This window comes from Culicoides brevitarsis, chromosome 3 (assembly GCF_036172545.1).
Source record: "Culicoides brevitarsis isolate CSIRO-B50_1 chromosome 3, AGI_CSIRO_Cbre_v1, whole genome shotgun sequence".
Classification (NCBI taxonomy): domain Eukaryota; kingdom Metazoa; phylum Arthropoda; class Insecta; order Diptera; family Ceratopogonidae; genus Culicoides; species Culicoides brevitarsis.
In genome coordinates this window covers 14,831,404-14,852,973 of record NC_087087.1, presented here as the reverse complement: position 1 = coordinate 14,852,973, position 21,570 = coordinate 14,831,404, and the positions used below count along the sequence as shown (strand labels likewise).

General features: G+C 28.3%; 2 protein-coding genes across 2 annotated transcripts in view; one reads left to right on the top strand and one right to left on the bottom strand.

The window, feature by feature from the left end:
- Positions 1-21,570, top strand: part of LOC134833726 (BAG domain-containing protein Samui) — a 161,206-nt gene that overhangs the window by 65,418 nt on the left and 74,218 nt on the right. The gene's annotated exons all lie outside the window — the stretch shown is intronic.
- LOC134834210 (serine/threonine-protein kinase ULK3) lies at positions 822-3,217 on the bottom strand. Its single transcript, XM_063848795.1, has 3 exons — positions 3,079-3,217; positions 1,951-3,025; positions 822-1,311 (listed from the first exon to the last, which is right to left on the bottom strand). Exons 1-3 carry the CDS (start codon positions 3,169-3,171, stop codon positions 1,013-1,015), a joined length of 1,467 nt encoding a protein of 488 aa, XP_063704865.1. The 5' UTR covers positions 3,172-3,217; the 3' UTR covers positions 822-1,012.

The following is a 21,570-nucleotide window of genomic DNA, read 5'->3' as shown; positions in this document are numbered from 1 at the left end:
ACTATAATATTAAATAAAATAGAAAAAAATACTTGATTGTCAATAAAAATATTTAAAAAAAATATAACCAAAATTTTAAACAGATTCAACTTAGAAAATAGAAAAGAAAGTTAATTGATACATACAGACATATATAAAAGAGCTATAAAATATACCTACTTATAAAGACTTAAATTAAAGAATAAAATAAATAAAAATTTGCGTTTAATTGTCAATAATTCGTGTTTTTTGTTTTTTAGTGAATTTATAAAAGGTGAGTTTTAAAAAAATTATTTAATTTTTAATTTTTAAAAATTTTTTTAGTTCTTTATCTTCAAAAATTATCTTCTCAGAATTTTGTTAAAAAATATTCAAAAATTATTTTTAAAGTTTAATTAAAATGTGATTTAAATTTTTATTTATTATTTTTTTTTTAAATATAATAATTAAAAATTTTTTATTTTAATTAAAAAATAAAATTTATAAAAAAAATTTTTAAAATTAAAATAAAAATTTTACTTTAACCTTTAACCAAAATTACCAAAATTTTAAAATACAAAAAATTAAATTTTAATAAAGTTTTTAATTTTTTATTAGAATACTCAAATGCATTTTTTTGTGATTTATAAATGAATAAAAAAGTTATAAATTGAGTTTCAAAAATTTCAAACTGATAAAAAAACTGAAGTTAATTGTAGAAAATTTTTGAAAATTCAATTTAAAAAAAATAAAAATTTTTATATAATGCCTTTTAAGCGTTAAAAATTTAATTTTTTATCTAGAATTGATGATTTTAAAAAATAATAAAACTTCAAAAATTAATATTTTAAATTGTGAAGGAACTAAAATTCTTTATTTTCAAAAAAAATTACAGAAAATAACAAATAAATTGCTTATAAAATTAATTTTTTGTCAAAAAATTCATCCATTGATCAAAAATTTCTCTGAAGCTTACAATTAATTTTTTAAAATAACGGAGGTAAGTAAGTTATTGGAATACTTTAAATATCTTAAAATTAAAATTCATGTCAATTTATTGCAAAACACAAGCGTGATGATCATCATCTAACGAGGAATTCGCGCCACTTTCGTCTTTGGGCTCCAAATAGGCCTTAATATTTTCAGCTGCATCCATCCATTCCATGATTTGCGAGTGCAACATGTCCCTTCGAGGTCCTTTTGGCTCTTTTTGCAATAATGGGACCAACGAACCTAAGGCACTTTGAAAACTCTGCAAAGCTGTTGTGAAATTTTTCTCATGGGCATAAAGCTCTGCTTGACGACCAATGTCTAAGGCGTGACAAATTGCGGGACTTGATTTTGAACTTGTGTCTAAAAAATAAAAAAAAATATTTATTAAAAAAATTTAGAAAAAAAGTCAAAATATCATAAAAATTCAAGGAAATGAATTTTTTTTTAAATAAAAATATTTCATGAAATAAAAGAAAAATTAATTAATTAAAAAAAATTAAAACTAAAAAAATAAATTAAAAAAAATTTAAAAAAAAATTAAAAAAATTTAATAAAATTCAAAAAAACCTCACAGCCCAAGGAACTGGCCACTGACCTTCAGGGTCCTCAAATAACTAAGAATTAAGACACACACACACACACACACACACACAGGCACGAGTTTATACATTTTTCAAGGAAATAAATTTTTAAAAAATTAAAAAAAATTCAAGAAAAATATAAAAAAAAAATAAAAAAAATTAAAAAATTAAAAAAAAATAAATTAAAAATTAGAAATAAAAAAAAATTAAAAAAATTCAAAAAATAAAATAAAAAATTTATAAATAAATTAAAAAATATTTAAAAAAAACAATAAAAAAAAATAATTCAAGGAATTTAATATAAATTTTAAAAAAATTACAAAAATAAAAAAAAATTAAGAAATTAAATTTAAGTTAAAAAAATTCAAGAAATTAAAATTAAAAAAAAAAAAATTTTTTTAGAAAATTTTTTACTCACAAAGCGTTTGAAAGCGAATTCCCGGATCCAAAACGTTATCAACGGAGTTCATTCTCGAAATCTGCGGCGCTTGATGCACCGTCACACTTTCTTGCGGCGTCTCAATGTTCTGCAAACCACTCGAACTCTTCAAAAACTTCCGAATTTCCTCCGCCCGCTTGACATAAGCGTTCGCTTGCTGCCTCAGCGCTTGTCTTTTCGACGCATTTGGCTCTTCATTCACGATCGGCGTGAGATATTTCAAGCCTTCGCAGTACGAATCGTACGCTTCCTGCAATTTTCCGTCTTTATCCTCACTCACGGCTCTCGTGAAGATCTCGATGGACTTTTTGAGCGTTTCTTCCGACGGAAAATGCTTCAAATCGATAAAATCGTGCGCGAAAAAGTCCTCAAAGGAGATTCTTTGCTGCGGATTGTGTCGCAAAAGTTGCTTCAACAAATGTTCGCACTCGTTGGAGATTTTTGTATGGGCGGGAAATTCAATTTTTTGTCGGGAACGAACTTTTTCGAGCAATTCCTGGACTGTTGCCGACCTGTAAGGCGCTCGCCCGAAGAGACATTCGTAGAAAATGACGCCGATACTCCACAAATCCGCGGTGTGGTCATAAGATTCGCGCAGGAGGATTTCGGGCGCCATGTAGAGCAAACTTCCCTTGATCGTGTGATTCTCTTGACCGAGTTTCAGATGCTGGGCGAACCCAAAATCGGCAATTTTGAGCACATATCGCCCAGGTTCGCGACACAAAAGTAAATTTTGAGGCTTCAAGTCGAAATGACTGACGTCATGGGCTCGCATGTATTGCATGGCAAGCGCTAGCTGACGGAGGAATGTCTTGCAAATGGACTCGGGCAACGAATGACGTCGCTTGATGTACGAGGAAAGGTCGCCGCCGTTGCAGTATTCCGTGATGATGTAAATTTGCTTCTTGTCCCACAGAAAATCCTTCATTTCGACAATGTGTTTGTGCTTCAAAGTCTTCAAAAGTTGAATTTCCGTGATAATGTTGTCCTCAGCTGCTTGACAACTCAGCTTCGAGCGTTCGATGCACTTGATGGCGCAAACTTCGCCAGTTAACTACAAAGAAAAATTCGAATTAATTGAGATTTAGAGTAATTTTAGGTACTTACGGTCTTTGTTGCTCGATAAACGGTAGCATAAGTGCCGGCACCAAGCTTCTCGTGGAATTCATAGTCATGGATTGAAGCATCGGGAATCGCCATGGTCCATGAAAGTTAAAAAATTTTGCCAAAAAGTGATTTTATTAGTCATAAAGTGTAAATAATGAACAGCTGATTAATTTTTGTACGAGCCGTATGACTCGTAGAAACTGTATTGTTATTGTTTTTGACGTTTTTTGAACTGGGAAATGTGCAAAAGTTGTCTGAATGTGACTGAGGATGAAACTTTTGAACAGTTTTTCGTTAAAAATGAGGATTTTTAGGATTTTCCTTTAACAAATTTAAAAAAGAAAAATGAAATAGAATAAAAAATTTAAAAAAATTGAGAAAAATTCTCAAAAAAAAAAATTTCTCTATTTATATTTATTGATTTATTTAATTTTTTTTATTAATTTTCGAATATTTAGATTAAAATTTTAAATATTTTTTTATTTTAAGAAATTTTAATTTTTTTTTAGTTTATTTATATTCAATATTTTTTAATTAACTTTAAATTTTTCAAAAATGTGTACATTAGAACAGCATCTGAATAATTTTTTTCATGAGAAAATAAAATTAATATTAATTATTAAAAAATATAAATTTTAAAAATTAATAAATTTAAGAAAACAATTTAAAAAAATATTTTTCTATTAATTTTAATTAATTTATTAATTAAATAATTATAAAAAAAATAATTAAATTTTTCAAATAAAATTAAAATTAAATAAAATAAAATTAAATTAAATTAAATCAAATTAAATATTTAAATTCATTCTATTTAAATAAAAATATTTTTAAAAAATGATATTGACTTAAAATGATTCAAAAAGTCAGAAAACTATAAAAAATATAAAGAAAAAAATCAATGAAAGTACGCTATGAGTTTTTAAAAATTAAATTTCTGTAACAAAAAATTTATTTAAAATTAATTAGAATTTGATAAAATTTTATTTTAAATAAAAAATTAATTAAATAATTTAAATTTTTTTCTAATTAAATAAAAAATTATTCGAAAACATTTTTTTTCTAAAAAAAACGTTAAATTTTAAGTTAAATTGAACTAATTTTTTTAATTTTGTAATTTTTAAAAGAAATATTCCACTCAACGAAGGTGATAAAAAAATCTATAATTTTATCTTCTGATCAACCTTGAATGCATTTCGTTTAGAGAAATAACGACCGCCCACCCCCTTTAATTTTTAATACATAATATCAAACAATTCAAACGAATATTTCAATTAAATTGCATACAACAAAAAAAAATTACGTGGCTGAATTCCGAGAAAAAAAATTGTCATGTAGAAATGACATTTTAATCAAATTTGCATTAGAATCGTATTTAAATTCGATTCAAATCAATTAATCTCGTTTAAGTTACTACTAAAAACGAAAAAAATTTGCAATTGCACGCGAATTTAAACATTTGTCAACTCAACTCGAGTCGCTGATGATGACTTGGGCGGGCGATCGTGTCACGCAACACAAAAATATTTTACAAAGTATTACAAAAAAAATTATTTAATTAGAAAAAAATTACCACAAAACAATTAAGCTTGACATGGTCTCATCATCAATTTCGGTTCGATCCATTTTAATTTTAAAAGCTACCTTATTTGAACCGCAAAGTTAATTGTCACTGATTATCGCCATAAATTTACGACTACTACAGTTGTGTTGGCATCAGAAACATAAAATCGGTGCTATTTTGGAGGGAAAACGTGTAGCGTGGTATTGTTTACATGGTTTTGGCGGGAAAAATTAAAATTTGTTGTGGGATTTTTTTGAAGAAAATAAAAATTTTGTAAAAAAATAATTAATTAAAAATTAATTTTAAAAATTCACAGGATGTTTTTTGAGATTAGAAAGTATGACAGCTGTCAAATTTTTAATCAAATGTCAATTTTTAGATAATTTGTAGGTTATTTTTTGACATTTGAGCAAAATTTTTTGAAAATTGTCATCTTTCGTAATGTCAAAAAATCGAATGTAAATTTTTAGCTTAGAAAAATTTGATATTCTTCAAAAAATTTTGTAATCCCAGTGCACATTTTTAAATTTCCCGCCAAAAATTTTAGTAATTAGAATTTAAAATTTATTTTTTTTACTTCAAGAGCATCTTTTTAAGAAAATTTAGATAAAAATAATTTAATTTTCCTACTTTTCTGTTTAAAATACAGAAACATTTCGAAACCCCAATGCACATTTTTAATGATATATGAAAAAAATTAAGTAAATAGTACAAATCCACACGTTCGGACCCTCATATAATTATGAGAGCTTATTAAAAAAAAACTTTATCACTCTGCGTGCTGTTGTTGTTATTTGTCGTCGTTGTTGTTATTGCTGCGATTAATAAATATTAATATTCATACATACAGAAATTGCCCACCTTTGATTGTTTCGCGTTGTAATTTAATGCATGCTTGTAACATACGTTTCTACAAAAATTCACATGTGAAGCAAAAAAAAAAAGAGTTACACAAACACAACTTTGAATTTGGTGTTTTTTTTTATTATTTTATTTCATACTGAAGTATTTTATTACGGACTCTCCGGTTCGAGGCAATTCTCGCGGTTTTTTACTCGTCTGTCGTTAGTCTTATGCGGGATTCCGTCTTGGCTTGCTAGAATATTTAACTCGTGTAGCGATTTTTTTTGTCGTTGTTGCTTCGCGATTATCAGCCGCGACGTGCTCTTAGTCGGAATTGCTCTAATGAATTCTTTCGTCTCGTTGTTTTTGTTTACATCATCAAAATAAAGAGGGAAGAAAAAAAACATGCTAAGTAATAAAAATATATTATTACAACAAAAAGTAATTGATTGGAAGATGGTTATTTAGTGAAGAAAAAAAAATACAAGTTTGGTAAGTCTCAGTTAGGCAGTGAATGAACTCAACTTGAAATGGATTGACGGGTTTTGAAGCAATTTTTAAGTGAAAAAGATTAAAATCAGTACTTTAAATAGTTTTGACTGAGAAAAAAAGTTTACAGGGTCCAAAGTTTTCACTAAAAATCAATTTTTAAGCTATTTACGGTTACTTTGTTTCATTTTTTAAATTTTTTTAGCTAAAAAATTGAAGTTATAGTGAAAATACGAGAACTGTTATTTTTTTCTTTTATAGAATGAAAAAAAAATTCAAAATTTATGAAAAGTTAAAAAGCGCCATCTACTTTTTAAATTTTATAAATTTCTAAGAAGTCTATTCAGACTATATAAAGCTAATTTTTTAAGTTGTTTTAAGGCAATATTTTAGCTCTCATATGATTGATATTAAATCCTCGAAAAATTCATTTAAAATTAAAAATTAAAGCGCCATCTATCGTATAAATTGAGTTTTAGTTGAAAGCTGAAATTTTTCAAAGAAGCCTAATTTAGACCTTCATAATTTTTTCTAAAGTTAAAATCAAGGTCTAAATTGGGCTTCTTTAAAAAGTTTTATCTTTTTACTATAGATGGCGCTTTAATTAACAATTTTAAATGAATTTATCGAGGATTTAATATCAATCATATGAGGGCTAAAATTTTTAACATTGCCTGAAAATAACTTAAAAAATTAGCTTAAAAAAGCCTGAATAGACTTAGAAAATTATGAAATTTAAAAAGTAGATGGCGCTTTTAAATTTTTCATAAATTTCAAATTTTTTTGTATTTTATATTATTATTATATTTTATATAAAAATATTTAATATTAATCATTTTGCTAAGATGTTAAAATGTATTTATTGCCTCAAAATAGCTTTAATAGATAACAAAATGATACTTTTCATCTCCCGTATAAATTGTTCACATCTAAAGAAAAGCTTTTTAGTGAAACATTTATTCAACGTTAAAAATTATGAAAATATATAATAGTTCAACGAGCTCCATTAAGTCGAACATTCAAAGTCAAACCTTTTAGTTTTTATTTTTATGTCTTTTCCCATCTTTTTCTACAATTGTAGCAAACAGACAAAAAAATGACACATAAAAGGAACAATTTTTCTTGAAAATTTGCCAAAAAAACGAAATGGAATATTATCACAAGTAGGACATTGATCCAAAATATCATCAAGGCGATATGATATGATAGCGCGGAGCACATAAACCATAATAAACAAGTACAAGGACAAATTTGTAATTCAATCTCCCTTTTTTCATCTCGTTTCGTTTTGCTAATGAGTCGTGCTCATTTGCTCCTATGATGTGGTTGGACCAGTAATTTCGGCGACGTCGTCTAGACTTTCTCGCGAAAAACGAAGGAACCAATTTTCGGCGCCGCCGTTTTTCACTGTAAATCACGCATCTTGAATGGAGGAAAAATGTCGTTAAATACAATGTTATCATATATCACGTTCGTTACTTTTTCACACAACTTTTAATTGATTTTGCGGTGAGCCGCACAGTTGCATGCGCTTTTAAATCACTCTTTTGGCGTATAATTATCAAGAAAGGTGATACTTCGTCTTCATATCGTGTGCTTGTTTGTTTGCTGTGTCGTGTCATGTTTGATATGCAGGAAAAATGACAGTTAAACTGAACTCTCTGGCCTTGAGCTGGTTGTCTGTGAGAAACAGCTTTGGTTGATTGCCAAGAACGAAGAAAGTACATTGTCGAAGAAAAAGTGTGAAACAATGTTTCTTCTCTGGGAGATTAGATGGAAGAAGAAGAAGAAGAAGAAAAAAGCTAAACTAAAGAGGAAACAAGTCAGCTGCTGTCGAACACCCTATGGGCGAAAAACGGGTCAGATTGATCCCTTAAGGGATCAATTTGTTCCTTAAGGGTTTAATCTGATCCCTTAAGGGATCAACCTGATTCCCTTTCAAGTTACTCATCCGCAGACTCAAAAATTTGAATCTTTCAAGAGATCATTTTGATCCCTTAAGAGATTAAATTGACCTCCTGGAGGTATCAAATTGACCTCTTGAAGGGATCAAATTGACCTCTTAAAAGATTCAAATTTTTCGGGTCTGCGGATGAGTAACTTAAAAAGGGGATCAGGTTGATCCCTTAAGGGTCCTTTAAGGATCAAAAAATCCCCTTGAGGGATCAATTTGACTCCTAAGGGGTCAACCTGATCCCTTAAGGGATCAATCTGACCCGTTTTTCGCCCATAGGGGAGGGATTGTAAACAGATAAGCTACCATTGTTATCGCGTAGAAAAGAAAAGATTTTTTTTTGAGTCACATTTTGATCAACCTTGCAAATAAAGAAACATCAAGATTGCATCAAACATGCACATGTTATTAGATTTAATGAAAATAAATATTCCTATTTATTTTTATGGCTTTATACACAGCTCGATACTGCTACTATTTTGTCATGAGATCGGGTGCATCTGCCGAGGAGAATGACAGAAATGCAATTTTATTATAAGCTGGAGAATTTTTCGTGAGCCAAGATTATCTTCCTCGTCGCATGAATAAACACTTAATTAATCCAAGCTTCCATTCAATGTGAGCAATTTAGAACAAAGAAGCAACACAAAAATAACATGACTTGAGTTTTCGACGACTACGACTGAGGCAAGTGCAAACAATACATCTAATTAATCTGCTTCTCGCTCTTAAGAGCAACTCAGGAATACAAAAAGTGCACTAAAAGTTTAGAAGAGAAGCATAATATTATTGCAAAGTTTCTCTTATCTTAGCATTTGAATAGAGAATGAAAGGCGTTTAAAGTAAAGTGGCAGAGAAAAGCGAGAAAAGAAATTGCAGGATATCGCCATTCATGAAAACTTGAAGAAGGAATTGCAATTTAATTATCACTTTATATCTTCCTCGGTTTGGCGATTTCGAGGAAATCAGTTTCTTATGACACTTTCGGTTTTAATATCTATGTTAATTAGTTCTTTCTGTTTTTTATCGTTGAACCAGAAGCGAAAAAACAAAAAATCACTCATGTGGAAAATTTTTCATTGTTTTGAGTGTCGATGTCCTGACCATTGACCAATTTTCAAACCGATTACAAACAAAAGAGTAGTAAGAGTGGAAACTTTTTCTTTTGTTATTTCTTCATTGTTGGTATTATTTACTCTTATTCGTAGAAGGACAATATCACATGTAAAGTAACCCAATCATTTGACAAGGTAAGCTTTTCATTTTTCACAAGAGACGAAAGAAAACTGGGTAGATATTGAGGTAGGCACGTAACTAGGTCATTATTTTGTGATCGCAATATGGGTTGTGAACAAATCTAATTTTCCATAATCCAGGCGTGTAATAAAATGTTGGCAACTTGCGATGGAAAAGAAATTGTGAGAATATATGAAGAAAATATGTGAAAATGAACTGATTTTGTAAGAGGAATTGAAAAGGTGTTTGAGATATAAATCTCATATGGAATGTTAAGTAAGTTAACTTGAGCGCATTTTTCGTAAAGGAAGTTTTAAATGCAACAAATTTTTAAATTTGATATTTGTTTAGAAATATTTCTTAAGAAACCTTATTTCTCAACTAAAAGTGTAACTTTTTAATTTAACTATGTAAGTAAGAAATTTAGTAATGAAGGTATTCCTTACAATAAGTCTGTATTCAAAAAAAAATAATGAAAGGTGTGCACTGCGTTATACATCAGAAAGAAAAACTTAACTACATGACATATTCAAAAGGCTGAAGGGAGTCGTCATTAACAGTTTTCTACAGGTCTTCTAAAATCATGGCAAGGCTTTGACTAAGTCGGTATAGAGCTTATCGTTGAAAAGCTGTCAGATTCATAATTAGCCGTAGACTCTAAGGATAGCGGTAGACTATCCGTATTGATTAAATGGTTGACCATATATGAGCACACACAAACATTTTTCTTGGACATCAATTGACTTATGGAAACGAATCACTTCTACAATGAACAACCAAGAACATAGTAAAGTATTTGGTCAGAAGAAGCTATTTTTTTGCCATATTAATGGCTCGATGATATTCAATTCTGTATGGCAAAAATTATATAAAAGAAATCCTTACTACATTCGGAATTCGCAAGTATCTGCAAGTTGTTGATCGAAGCATCGATCATCATATTTTATAAAGCTGCTTTGATTTTTGGCTATACTTAAGCTTTCGAGTTCACATTCGTCAAATTGTAAACAACCTAAAAATAATTTAAATTAAATATCTTTACATTAAACGGACAGACATCTTCCTACCTTCACAGATCAGTTTTTTTTCAAAAAGAATTTGAAACGACTTCAACTTCAATTGGTGTGGTCCATGTCAATTTTTAATTACGATTAAAGTCACAATAATTTTTCATATATCAAATCTCCAAATGAAATTTGATGAAAAAAAAAAAACAAATAAAAACAAGCAAACACAAATCATATTGTCTTGTCTCGTGTTTACAAACTTCCACGTTTGGATGCATCTCGTTGTGTTCCAAATCAAATTATGATATTATATTATACGCTTTGTGAACAATAATTATATTGGATTTAACACAGATACACGCCCGATGCAATGTGTGTATACTATTTAAAAGCCTGCGATTATTTACAAACGGACAGCTCTTATGTTAATGATATTTTGTCTCTCATTCATACACTTTGCGAGATAATAATTTACGTGTTTCATGAGATGAGATGAGATGAGCAGTCGAGAAGGTGCAAACAATTTGCAAGACAATTATATCGTTATTATTATTATTATGTGATGTTTAAGTATGCGCGCGTAATGATGACAGTAGCAATGCGGCGAGACATAATCGTTACGACCTTTGCATTTTTTTGTTGCTTGTGCTGAGCGAAAAATTGTTAATCCGTGACGTTGTATGAATGGATGTCGTTTTGAATAATTGCGCCAATTATTTGAAGAGACACTCTCTCTCTCTTTGGACAAAGTGGCGCACGACAACTTGAGAATATAATAGACATTTGAATATATCGATCCATTTGAGGTTTTTTTTTGAGAGACTTTCAAAACATTCAGTTTTATGGTCGCCATTCTGCATAAATTTGACAAGTCACAAATTATGCATGCCGGTTTTGGAGAACGAGCTCGATAAATGTCTAAATTATGCTAGGAAAGGATGGATGTTAATGTCATCATCGTCGCAGTGGTAGAAGAAGAGTCTACGGAGGAAAATCGGGTGAGTTTGATCTTATAAGGGATCAAGTTGAGCTCTGGAGGGATTGAATTGAGCTCTGAAGGGATCAAATTGAGCTCTGAAGGGATCAAATTGAGCTCTGGAGGGATCAAATTGAGCTCTGAAGGGATCAAATTGAGCTCTGAAGGGATCAAATTGAGCTCTGAAGGGATCAAATTGAGCTCTGAAGGGATCAAATTGAGATCTGGAGGGATCAAATTGAGCTCTGGAGGGATCAAATTGAGATCTGGAGGGATCAAATTGAGCTCTGGAGGGATCAAATGAAGCTTTGAAGGATCAAATCAAACCCCTAAGTGAATTTTTTTGACCTATTTAGGAAATGAAAAACTCTTGAAGGAATCAATTTTATATTCAAGAGGTCAATTCGAACCCTTAAGAGGTTATATAACTTACTTCTCAAGGGTTCGAATTGACCTCTTGAAAAGATAAAACGTACCTAAAGAGATCAAAAAAATTCACTTGAGGGGTTTGATTTGATCCTTCAAGTGCTCGATTTGATGCCTCAAGAGCTCAATTTGATCTCTTGAAGTTAAGGGAGTCAATCTAATCCCTTGAGAAATCAACTTCACTCGTTTTTCGTTCAAAGGGCAGTTATCATATCCCCCGCTAGTTTGTTTAAATATTCGCTTTTTTATGCCCTGGCTAACTTACATTACCAAGTAAGTAAACGCAAATGGAAATGATACTATTTGCATTTTACACTTTTTTATATCTGAGCATTTCTTTTCTATTAGCTTCAGTAAAAGTATTGCATCAAATTCAAAGGGCTAAGCATCAAAATAAAAAAAATCAGATTTTTTTTTAATTTCCATCCTCTTCAATTAATTCATTTTTTATGAATGAATAACGAATAACGGTCGTCTCCATTACGCATGCTCGATTTTTTTTTTCAAAAATTTGGTTTCGTTAGTAAACACCACAAGCAGCACGTGATACACTTTCCATCTGCCCATTCATTGATAAGAATTTTCCACGATATGTTGATGTTGGTACTGCGCATCGTTGCGTTGGAAAAATTTCAACTAAACTAAATTTGTTTCAGGTACGAACCGAATAGTCGACATTTGAACATTGACTTGGAAAGATTACTCACAACGTCGCTTCGATTCGTACAACTACGACGACGACGACGAATGACACGAAACAAAAAATACTTTATTATCGTAGATCAGTGTCTCTCTGGCTGTACATGTTGTTGGATAAGAATGACAGAGTTTGGCCTACTGATTTACAACAACATGCAATAAAGCAAAAATTGTGCTCAGTCGTTAACGATCCTTCGAACAGGAAACATACCTTGAAAGAAAAAGGAAAAAAATAAAATAAATTATTTTTTTATTATTGAATTTTTTTTTAAAAGAAAATTATACAAAAAAAAAACAGTGAACTAGAAAAAATAAAAAAAAAAATCGGAAATAATTGTTATGATAATTTTTTTTACAGATGTTCAAAAATAAAATTAAATGAGCTGATATGAGAAATAAAAAAAAATATTAAAAATAAAATCTTGAAGATAAAATCGTTGCGGTGTAAAAATAGAGCAGAAAAAAATTTAAAAATAAATTAAAGTGCATCCAAAAATAAATTATTACACACAGAGTGATAAGAATATACAACTAAATAAAAATTAAACTGACAAGATTTTGTCAAAGTTAAATTAAAATAATAATAAAATAAAAACCAAAAATTAAGCCGCAAAAAATAAAAAATAATGATATCCTTAAATAAGTGTTATAAAAGAAGAAATACAAAAAGAAATAAGATAAATTGTTATGAGGCGTAACGTAACAATCCAAATAAGCAAAAAGAATCTAATAAAAGAAAAATCTTTTTTTTTTCTAGTGAGTAATTTTATGTGAAAATAATAATATACTTAAACCGTGAAGATAGTAGACACGAAAAAAAAATAGTCATAACATTGTGGATGGAAATAACAAGAAAAGTGTCAAAATAGAGAGAAAAAAGAAAGACAAGACATCGAGATGAAGGATAACAGAAGTGTTAAGTAAGTGTCAAAATCATATTGTTATTAATGTGACAAATAATGGTAAAGGATACGTCATCGGGTTTTTTTATCCGTCTCTTGTGTCTTTTGTGGCTAATTTGCTGGAAATGTTTGACCTTTTGTGGTTTTTATCGGATTTTTATGAAATTATTGGAAAGGGATAATTAATTGAAATTCATTGATTTATTTAATTGTCTGAATTAATTTTAGTTCAAGTGAATAAGTTTAAATTAAAATTAATAAATTTAAATTAAATTAAATTCAAATAAATTAAAAAAATTAAAAAAATTAAAAATTTAAATTTAAAGAAAAAAAAATTAAATTTAAAGAAAAAAAAAAATTAAATTTATAGAAAAAAAAAAAAAAATTTATAGAAAAAAAAAATTAAATTTAAAGAAAAATAAAATTTAAATTTATTTAATTTTAAATTTTAATTTAAATTTCTAATGATAGCTGAGAAAAAAATTACAAATTTTGATAAATTTTAATTTATAAATTAAAATGAAAAAAATATTTTTATTTCAAATAAATAAATTTAAATTAAAATTAATAAATTTAAATAAAATTAAATTCAGATAAATTACAAGATTTAAAAAAAAATAAATTAAAAAAAAATTAAAATTAAAAAAATTAGAAATTTTTAATTTTTTTTTTAATATTTTTTTAATTTTTTTAAATTTTTTTTAATCTTTTAATTTATTTGAGTTTAAAAATAAATTTATTAATTTTAAAAAATTTTAAAAAATATTTTTTTCAATTCAATTGTATTTTAACAGATATAAAATTTAAAAATTACTTAAAAAAATAATATGTATAATCAAGTATATTAAAAATGATATCTTCTTATGAAATTGTTATTTTTTTATGTGGAAAATATTTATTTAAAATTTTAAATCAACTTTTTTGATATAAATATTGTTGCTATTAAATCTTTCCGGGAGATTATATTTTAACATGAAATACTCGACTCATATTTTCAATGGAAAAATATTTTTTTTCTTCAAGTGAAAATTATTGAATTTCGATATTGTCGAATTTTTTAAATAAAAAATTTATTTTTCATTTTTATTTTTAATTCTTCGAATTTCTTTTTATTTTTCAAGATACATGTTTTAAACGTGAAAAATAGAAATTTATAACATTTGATAAAAATTCTACCAAAAGTGATAAAAGTTTTTATGATTTAAACGTCATATGTTAAAGTACTTCTTCAAATTTTATGTAACACCTTTAAAAAAAAGGAATTGCTTCAACAAAAGCGATAAAATCACAATATTTTTATGCATTTATTCATGTGTTTTACTTCACAAATGAAGATAACTTTGATTGAAATAACTTTATAATACCTTCACTCACCAATACTATTTTCTTCTTTTATCACTTGATAAAAATAGCAAAATAAAAAACTTGTAACAGATGATGTGCAAATCCATTAATGCATCGCAAATCGGACATGTGTGTGTTATTTTCTCGCCCGTTGCTACCTACAGTGGTCTCGTCGTCATCATCGTCGTCGTCGTCGTCGTGATCGCATAGATTGAAAAAGAAAATTAAAAATGCCATTGGCAATCAATGTAGTGCAAGAGAGAATGAAATTGTAAAAAAAAAGTGTCGGAGTAAGGTTAGTGCGGTGCAAAGAAATAAATTGAATAGATAAGAATGTGTGAGAAAACGTTCATTGACAATTGGAAACAAGAGCAGGAGATAGAGAGAGAGAGCAAAACTTATTTTGCGCCAAGGGCCATCAGCAACAAGAACGCAACGCCTTGATCTGTTTGTCAACGCTGCGTCTTGAGTGTGTCCTTTTTTCTCACACGTTTCCTTCAAACACACAATCCATAGACGGCACAAAGAAGAGATAAGAAACACACGAGAGAGATAAATAAAGATAATATTATTTATAAAAACACATCCAAGTAGAACTGGGTTGACGACTAAACTTGTCCTGGATATCATCGGCGATTTATGTTTTTCTTTCATCATCAGAGAATTCTTGCTAGACGAGTAGGTACTTACTTGCTTGTCATTGATCCAGATAAGGTTTCGCTCAGCCAGTCGTGATTAATCATGTTCGTGCCGTTCGGAGATACATCAATGGATTTAACGCAAAAATGCATTACGCAAATTAAAATACTTGTTCATCGATGAGAAAGGAAAAAAAAGACAAATGAGATTGTTTTACCTTTTTTTTCTTTCCATTTTTCCTTTTAATGAAACTTTTTTTCTATGAAGCGTAAGAGAATAATGACGAAGACATATTCCGAGTAACTTTCATAAGGACGAGACAATAATGAAAAATGTTTCACGTTTAGACTTGATCTAAGAGGAGGAATTTAAACAAAAGTGTTAAGTGATGTCATTTGGATATTGCAATGCACGTGTAGTAGATATCTTGGATCATTGTCACGAACAACAATAAGCAACTATGAAACTATCTTTTCCAAGATCCAGAAGTTATTGTTAAGTGCCTTTAACTGAATCGGTTTAACTGTTCTAATATCATCAACAGGAAAACTTTAATAGTACAGTTTTTTTTAAACTACTTTATAACTTTTTAATTGACATTTTCGAAACTAAAGCATAAAACGAAAGCATAAAATTTATGACCTTCGGCTTATAAAATGGCATCCCTTGCTAGATTCGAACCCGCGACCTTTGGATTAGAAACCACCATCGTATCCTTGTTTGCATACAGAATAAGCTCTTCGTTGCTTAAGAACTACAAGAAGCTCCCAGAAAGATGTCGTGAATTCAGAAAGTACTAGGCTGCGTACAAGGCAGTCGAAGCCATTCGTGTCAACTCAATCATGGATGACATAATTGAACTAGATATAGCTGGGCTAGACCAGGTGCAAATAGTCATCAAGCAATGGGAGGGTACTTACTTCTATGCAGACCACTATAGAATCTTTGGTGACCCAACAAGAGACAACTACCTTTAAGAATTGTTCAAACGTAAGAAAAATAATTTGTCGAAAGCGTGAATCTTTAAATTGTTACCGAATCATACAACTTTCGTATTAACCATCAGACTACCAAAAAACATTTTTTTTCTGTTTTTCGTTAGGAATATGTTAGTAAGATTAGATATAAATGAAAAATTTTCAAAAATACTTTTTAATAATACATACCTCTTATAAAAGTAAAATCATCTCATCCATGGCGAAACCTAAAAAAAAACTTCTGACTTCTATAAAACGAATAGGATCAATTTTCAACAGCATACCGCGACATAAAGTTCTATAAAGTTAGATACTCATTTTTTTATATGTTTTATTAACAACTCATCTCCAACACTAATGAACAGAAAATCGATATCCATCACGAGCACTTTTTCCTCCCCATTGGGAATTCATCAAAAAAATCAATCAAGATGAAATATGAAACGTTTCTCCTCATTGCATCTGCCTCGCCTTGACAATTACATTTGCGGTTTTGAGAAAAAAAACAACAACCTTCCACAATCTAACACATTTTATGCAAAATTAATTTTTTTTCGAAGAATACGCCTCCCTGCATACAGGAGCATTTAGTTACGGAGAGACACCGAGTTAATTGTTTAATAAGTACTTTTAATGCTCTAACGCCTACATCAGTGAATTTTATCCTCTCGTGTATGCCAGCCAGGAAAATTGTTTCATTATTTATTGTGTAATGTAAATGGGATGGCAGGCCTTCCTATTCGTTATGTGTGTACCATAACAACAACAAGCTTTTATGTTATTAAAGTTTTGAAAATTTTTCATTTAGACGACAAATTATTCAAAATATTCTAATTTGTGGTTATAAATTATAACGGAGGGCCAACGAAAATTGCTGCTTGATCCTTCAAATATTTACATTTTTATTTTGCGTTGTTGATGGAAATGATATTTCTATATTACTCACGCCGCAGCAATACGAGTGAAAAGTAAACAATGAGGAAAAAAAATAAAAAGGGACATGACACCGAAAACTTTTTTGAACCGCACTGGCAAATGTCTTTAAGACGACACACATTTACATAATATAATTAAATTAGTGCGTCTAACAGGTGTAAATAATGACTCAAAGTTGTAAAGGACCATAAGACAAAGTTTGCCTAGTTTTTAATCTGCGTTAAAAATTAAATTTTATGTCAAAGAAAAAATATGCCACGTGGCATTTTTTTTATTTTAATAGTATTTAATTGACATGCGAAATCCCTACATTTTCTCTAAAATTATTTTTTTTATTTTCTTCGTGAAATTTAAAGGGCAACTTTTACAGGAAAAATGTTTTATTCAAGCACTTAAATGGCATCCAATATTCTCAAGTAGGTTAACACACATTTTGAAAATATTCAGAAACTCCGGACAAGAAATGTCTATTTAACCATAAAATTTATACATTTGTAGAATGGGAGTGTGAATATGTTAGACAAATTCATTGAATGTGATGGCATTCAAATGAACATAAATCTTTAAGAATTTTCGGCATGTGTAGTTTTCGAAAGAGAGCATCGAACAACATTTACATATTTTCCATTATTTACTTGCTCGTCTGGCTAAGTAGTTCCTTTCACAGAGTGTTTGGAGAGTGCAAAAAGTCACAAGTAGTTAATTGAATTCATAGAAAATGAGATTGTGAAAGATTGTTTGTGGCTACGAATCGGTTTAAGTTCATTTTTCAATGAATTTCGTTTCCTTTTAAAATTATTTTAAAAGTTTCAGATTTTTTTTTCTTAAATTCGTGAAAATAATTCTTTCAATATTTAACTATTAAAAAATTATTTTCTGAAGTTTATGAAAAAAATATCAAATTAATTAATTAAATAAAATAAAATAATTTTAAAAAATTAATAAAATAGTTAATAAATAATCATTTAATTAATTAATATAATTTAATAAATAAAATTATGTACCTAATAATTTTTTTAAATTTTCATCATATTTTTAATTATTGTTTTTTATTAAAATTAAAATAAAATTATAAAAATTAAAATTAAATTTTTTAAAAATTTAATTAAAGAATTATTAATTTATTTTTTTAAATAAAAAATCATTTTAATTTTTTCAAGATTTAAAAAAATAAATTTAACAAATTGTGTCATTCTAAATAAATTAATATAACTCAAAAATTTAATTATTATTTAATTAATAATTTTCATAAAATTTTAATAATTTTAATAAACTTAATAAATTTTAATAAATTTTAATAAATAATTTTTAATATAAATAATTTTTTTTAATATTAAATAATTTTAATTTAAATCCTTTTAATAAAATTAAAATCAATTTTTTTTTTTTTTTTATTTAATAAAAAATTTAAATCCATTCCTTCATTTTTATTTTTACAAAAAATACGATTTTTTTTTATAATTTTACATTTTAAAAATTTTGAAATATAAGATTAACCATATTTTTCAATTTTTTTTTTAAATTAAATTTTCAAAAAAATCTCAGACTTCAGAAAAACGCCTTTTTATTCTAATAAAAAATTGAAATGCCATAACAATGGAGATGCTCGTGACAGTTCCTTCATTTTTATTTTTATACATATTTTTTTTTATAATTTATCCAATCAATTTAAACTTGAAAACATCACTCACTCACAAAAATATCTTGTCGACGTCACTCCAAATAACAATTTTTTTTTCACCTGTAATACATTTTTTTTCGCTATTCGAAGATATTTTCATGTAAAATTAGGAGAAAAACGAAAACGTCAAAAAACGGCGATGATGGCAGCATGAAAAAAAATTTCTGCTGTTTTTTATGTCAAGATGTTTGTTAGACATCCAAATATTGGATTTATTAAATTTAGGCAAACACGAAGAATTTACAACATTAATGAGTTGTAAATAAAGGAGACGACTGGTTAAACATTAAAACTCGACATGAGAGAGGAGAAAAATTGATTGAGTCAATTAAATTTCATTTCGACGTATTTTGTCTCGTTTTGCGTGGCACATAAGCTCATTTATTTTTGCCAACATTTCACCAAGTAATGATGATAATATTCCACAGGACATGTTTGTGACTGTCATCGTGGTTGTTGTTGTTGCTGGTTGGTTGGAAGAAGGAAAATGTGTCAATGTCAGACGACGACGACGTATGAAAAAATATTTATTTAAACGCGAAAAAAAAGAAGCAAGTGTCAAGTGTTTAATAAATGTTTTTTTTTCGCTCTTCTCTTGGTCGATGCAAGGAGCGGAAGAAAATTACACACGCTCCTCATTATTTTTTTCCCTTTCTTTATTCTTTTTTTGAGTAAAAAATGTGTTACTTATTATTCGTACTCTTCTTCTCGTATTTTTTTTTATTTTTACTTCCGCGATATGTTAGTTAAGGTTCGCCTAAAGCTCTATAAAAACATCATAAAAAAACGAAATGAAAAAGGGATTCAATATATTTCCGTTTTGTTTTATTTTTCTTGCTTTTTTTCTCGAGTACATCAAGTAATTGAACGTGAAAAAAGATGGAAAAATTTTCATGAATTTTTTTTTTTTTTTGTTTATTTTTGGATGTTCGAGTGGCGGTGACTCTTGATCGTCGTTGCATGACAACATCATCTAATAATCTGGAAAATAAAATAATTTAGCCTTCAATTCGACGCAAAGACGCAACAAAATAAAAAGAGATAGAAAATGAGCAATAAAAAGTATATATTTAGGATAATTTTTTTATGCTCAAAACTTTTCTCGTCCGTCAAAATCATGCATCTGTAATTCCATGAAGCAGCAAAAAAAGGAGGAATAATAACGTTTGAACTTTAATTTTACTTCAAAGAAGATGGGAAGACTGCTATGGACAGAGCGATGAAATTCCCTGAACACTCGTTCGTTTATTTAACAATTTTTCTACGCTGTCATGAATGGTGATTTAAAGAGAAAAAAAAATAAAATAAAACAAACAAAGTAGACTTTTTCCGTCTAAGAAGTGATTCATCATGATGAAAATGGGTTTCAATCATATTGAGTCATTTTGCGAAAATAGCTCATTATTAGGCATCTTCTTAAATGAACAGTTCTTAGAAGTAGCATGAAAAGTTGTTTTGAGCTTTTAGAAGAAAAAAAAATTAGCAAAATCTAATATTAAAAAATTATAAGGCGTCGCCTTAAAGTCATAAAAGTTTAAAATAAGAAGAAAAAGTTAAAGAAAACTGACAAAGGAGTAAAGTTAGTTTTTGAAAGAAGTTAGTATTCAAAAATAAACTAACAAATATGGTTTAAAATCAATTATTAAATTTTAAGGCGACGCTTTAAAAATTTACGAAATTTAAATTTCAGTAATAAAACGACAAGAGCTCTATGGATTGTTTTTATCTTTGCTGAAAAGAAATAAAACTTGAATAAAACTTAAAAATATCAAGCTATACCTAAGTCTTTATTTGAAAATAAGTAAAGCGAGGCCTTACAAACTTTATAAGAAACTTCTTTGGTATAATTTATTGTTTAAATAGACAACAAATTAACTAAAATAAGTTTAAACCTCAATAAATTTCTAGATTGACAAAATTACATTTAATTTACTAAAATTGTTAAATACTAAAAAAAAATTTTAAGGCGACGCTTTAACAATTTATAAAATTAAAATAATTAAATAAAAATTGAAGCAATTAAACGACAAGAAATTAAAGAATTGCTTACAAGAAAAAAAAAATTGAATAAAATTTTAAAAACATATTGACTCAAAAATTAAAAAAAGTAAAGCAACGCCTTAGATATTTCAAAAGAAATATTATTGGTTTAATGTAATTTAAAAAAAAAACTTTAGATATAATTAAAATAAAGCCCCCAATCGTATAAATAGATGACACTTAAGTTACTGAAATCATAAAAAAAAACTCTAAGGCGTCGCCTTAAAAATTTAAAATCAACCAAAAACCCAATTAAAACACATTTTCTTGTAACCTTGACATAAAAAAAACCCAAAACGCATAAATTTGCTTGACTAATTCTTTCGCAAAACCAATTTAAATAACAAAATTCCGGATAAAGGTCAAAAGGTCTTCTTCTGTGTCGTGCCCTTGTAAAACACAAGTGCGGTAAACAACTCGAGTAAACAATAAAACTATCTAATAAACCATTTAATGATGACGCCTCTAATCCTCTGTAATGTATACCTCCTTGGACAAGGCACGCACAACAAAAAAAGGAGAAAGAAAGCAAAGACGGAAAGAAAATAACGAGATAGACAACGCGACTCCAATAAAGACAAGACACAAATTGAATTGGAACTTTTATTCATGATTGAACATTATGACGCGGAGGAGAATTCGTGTGTCGTGACATGACACTCGGAAGGGAAAAAAATATTATCTCGCAGATTTCGATAAAAGTATTTCAATGCTGTAATAATCGTAATAACGTCGAAAGAGATGACGAGAGAGAGGATGAGCGAAAACAGGCACGATATCAA

Coding starts and splice junctions, on each gene's coding strand:
- LOC134834210 (XM_063848795.1), bottom strand. CDS start 3,171: ATGGCGATTCCCGATGCTTCAATCCATGACTATGAATTCCACGAGAAG. Junction 3,026..3,078: donor TTTATCGAGCAACAAAGACC/GTAAGTACCTAA, acceptor TTTTCTTTGTAG/TTAACTGGCGAAGTTTGCGC. Junction 1,312..1,950: donor AATTCGCTTTCAAACGCTTT/GTGAGTAAAAAA, acceptor TTTATTTTTTAG/ACACAAGTTCAAAATCAAGT.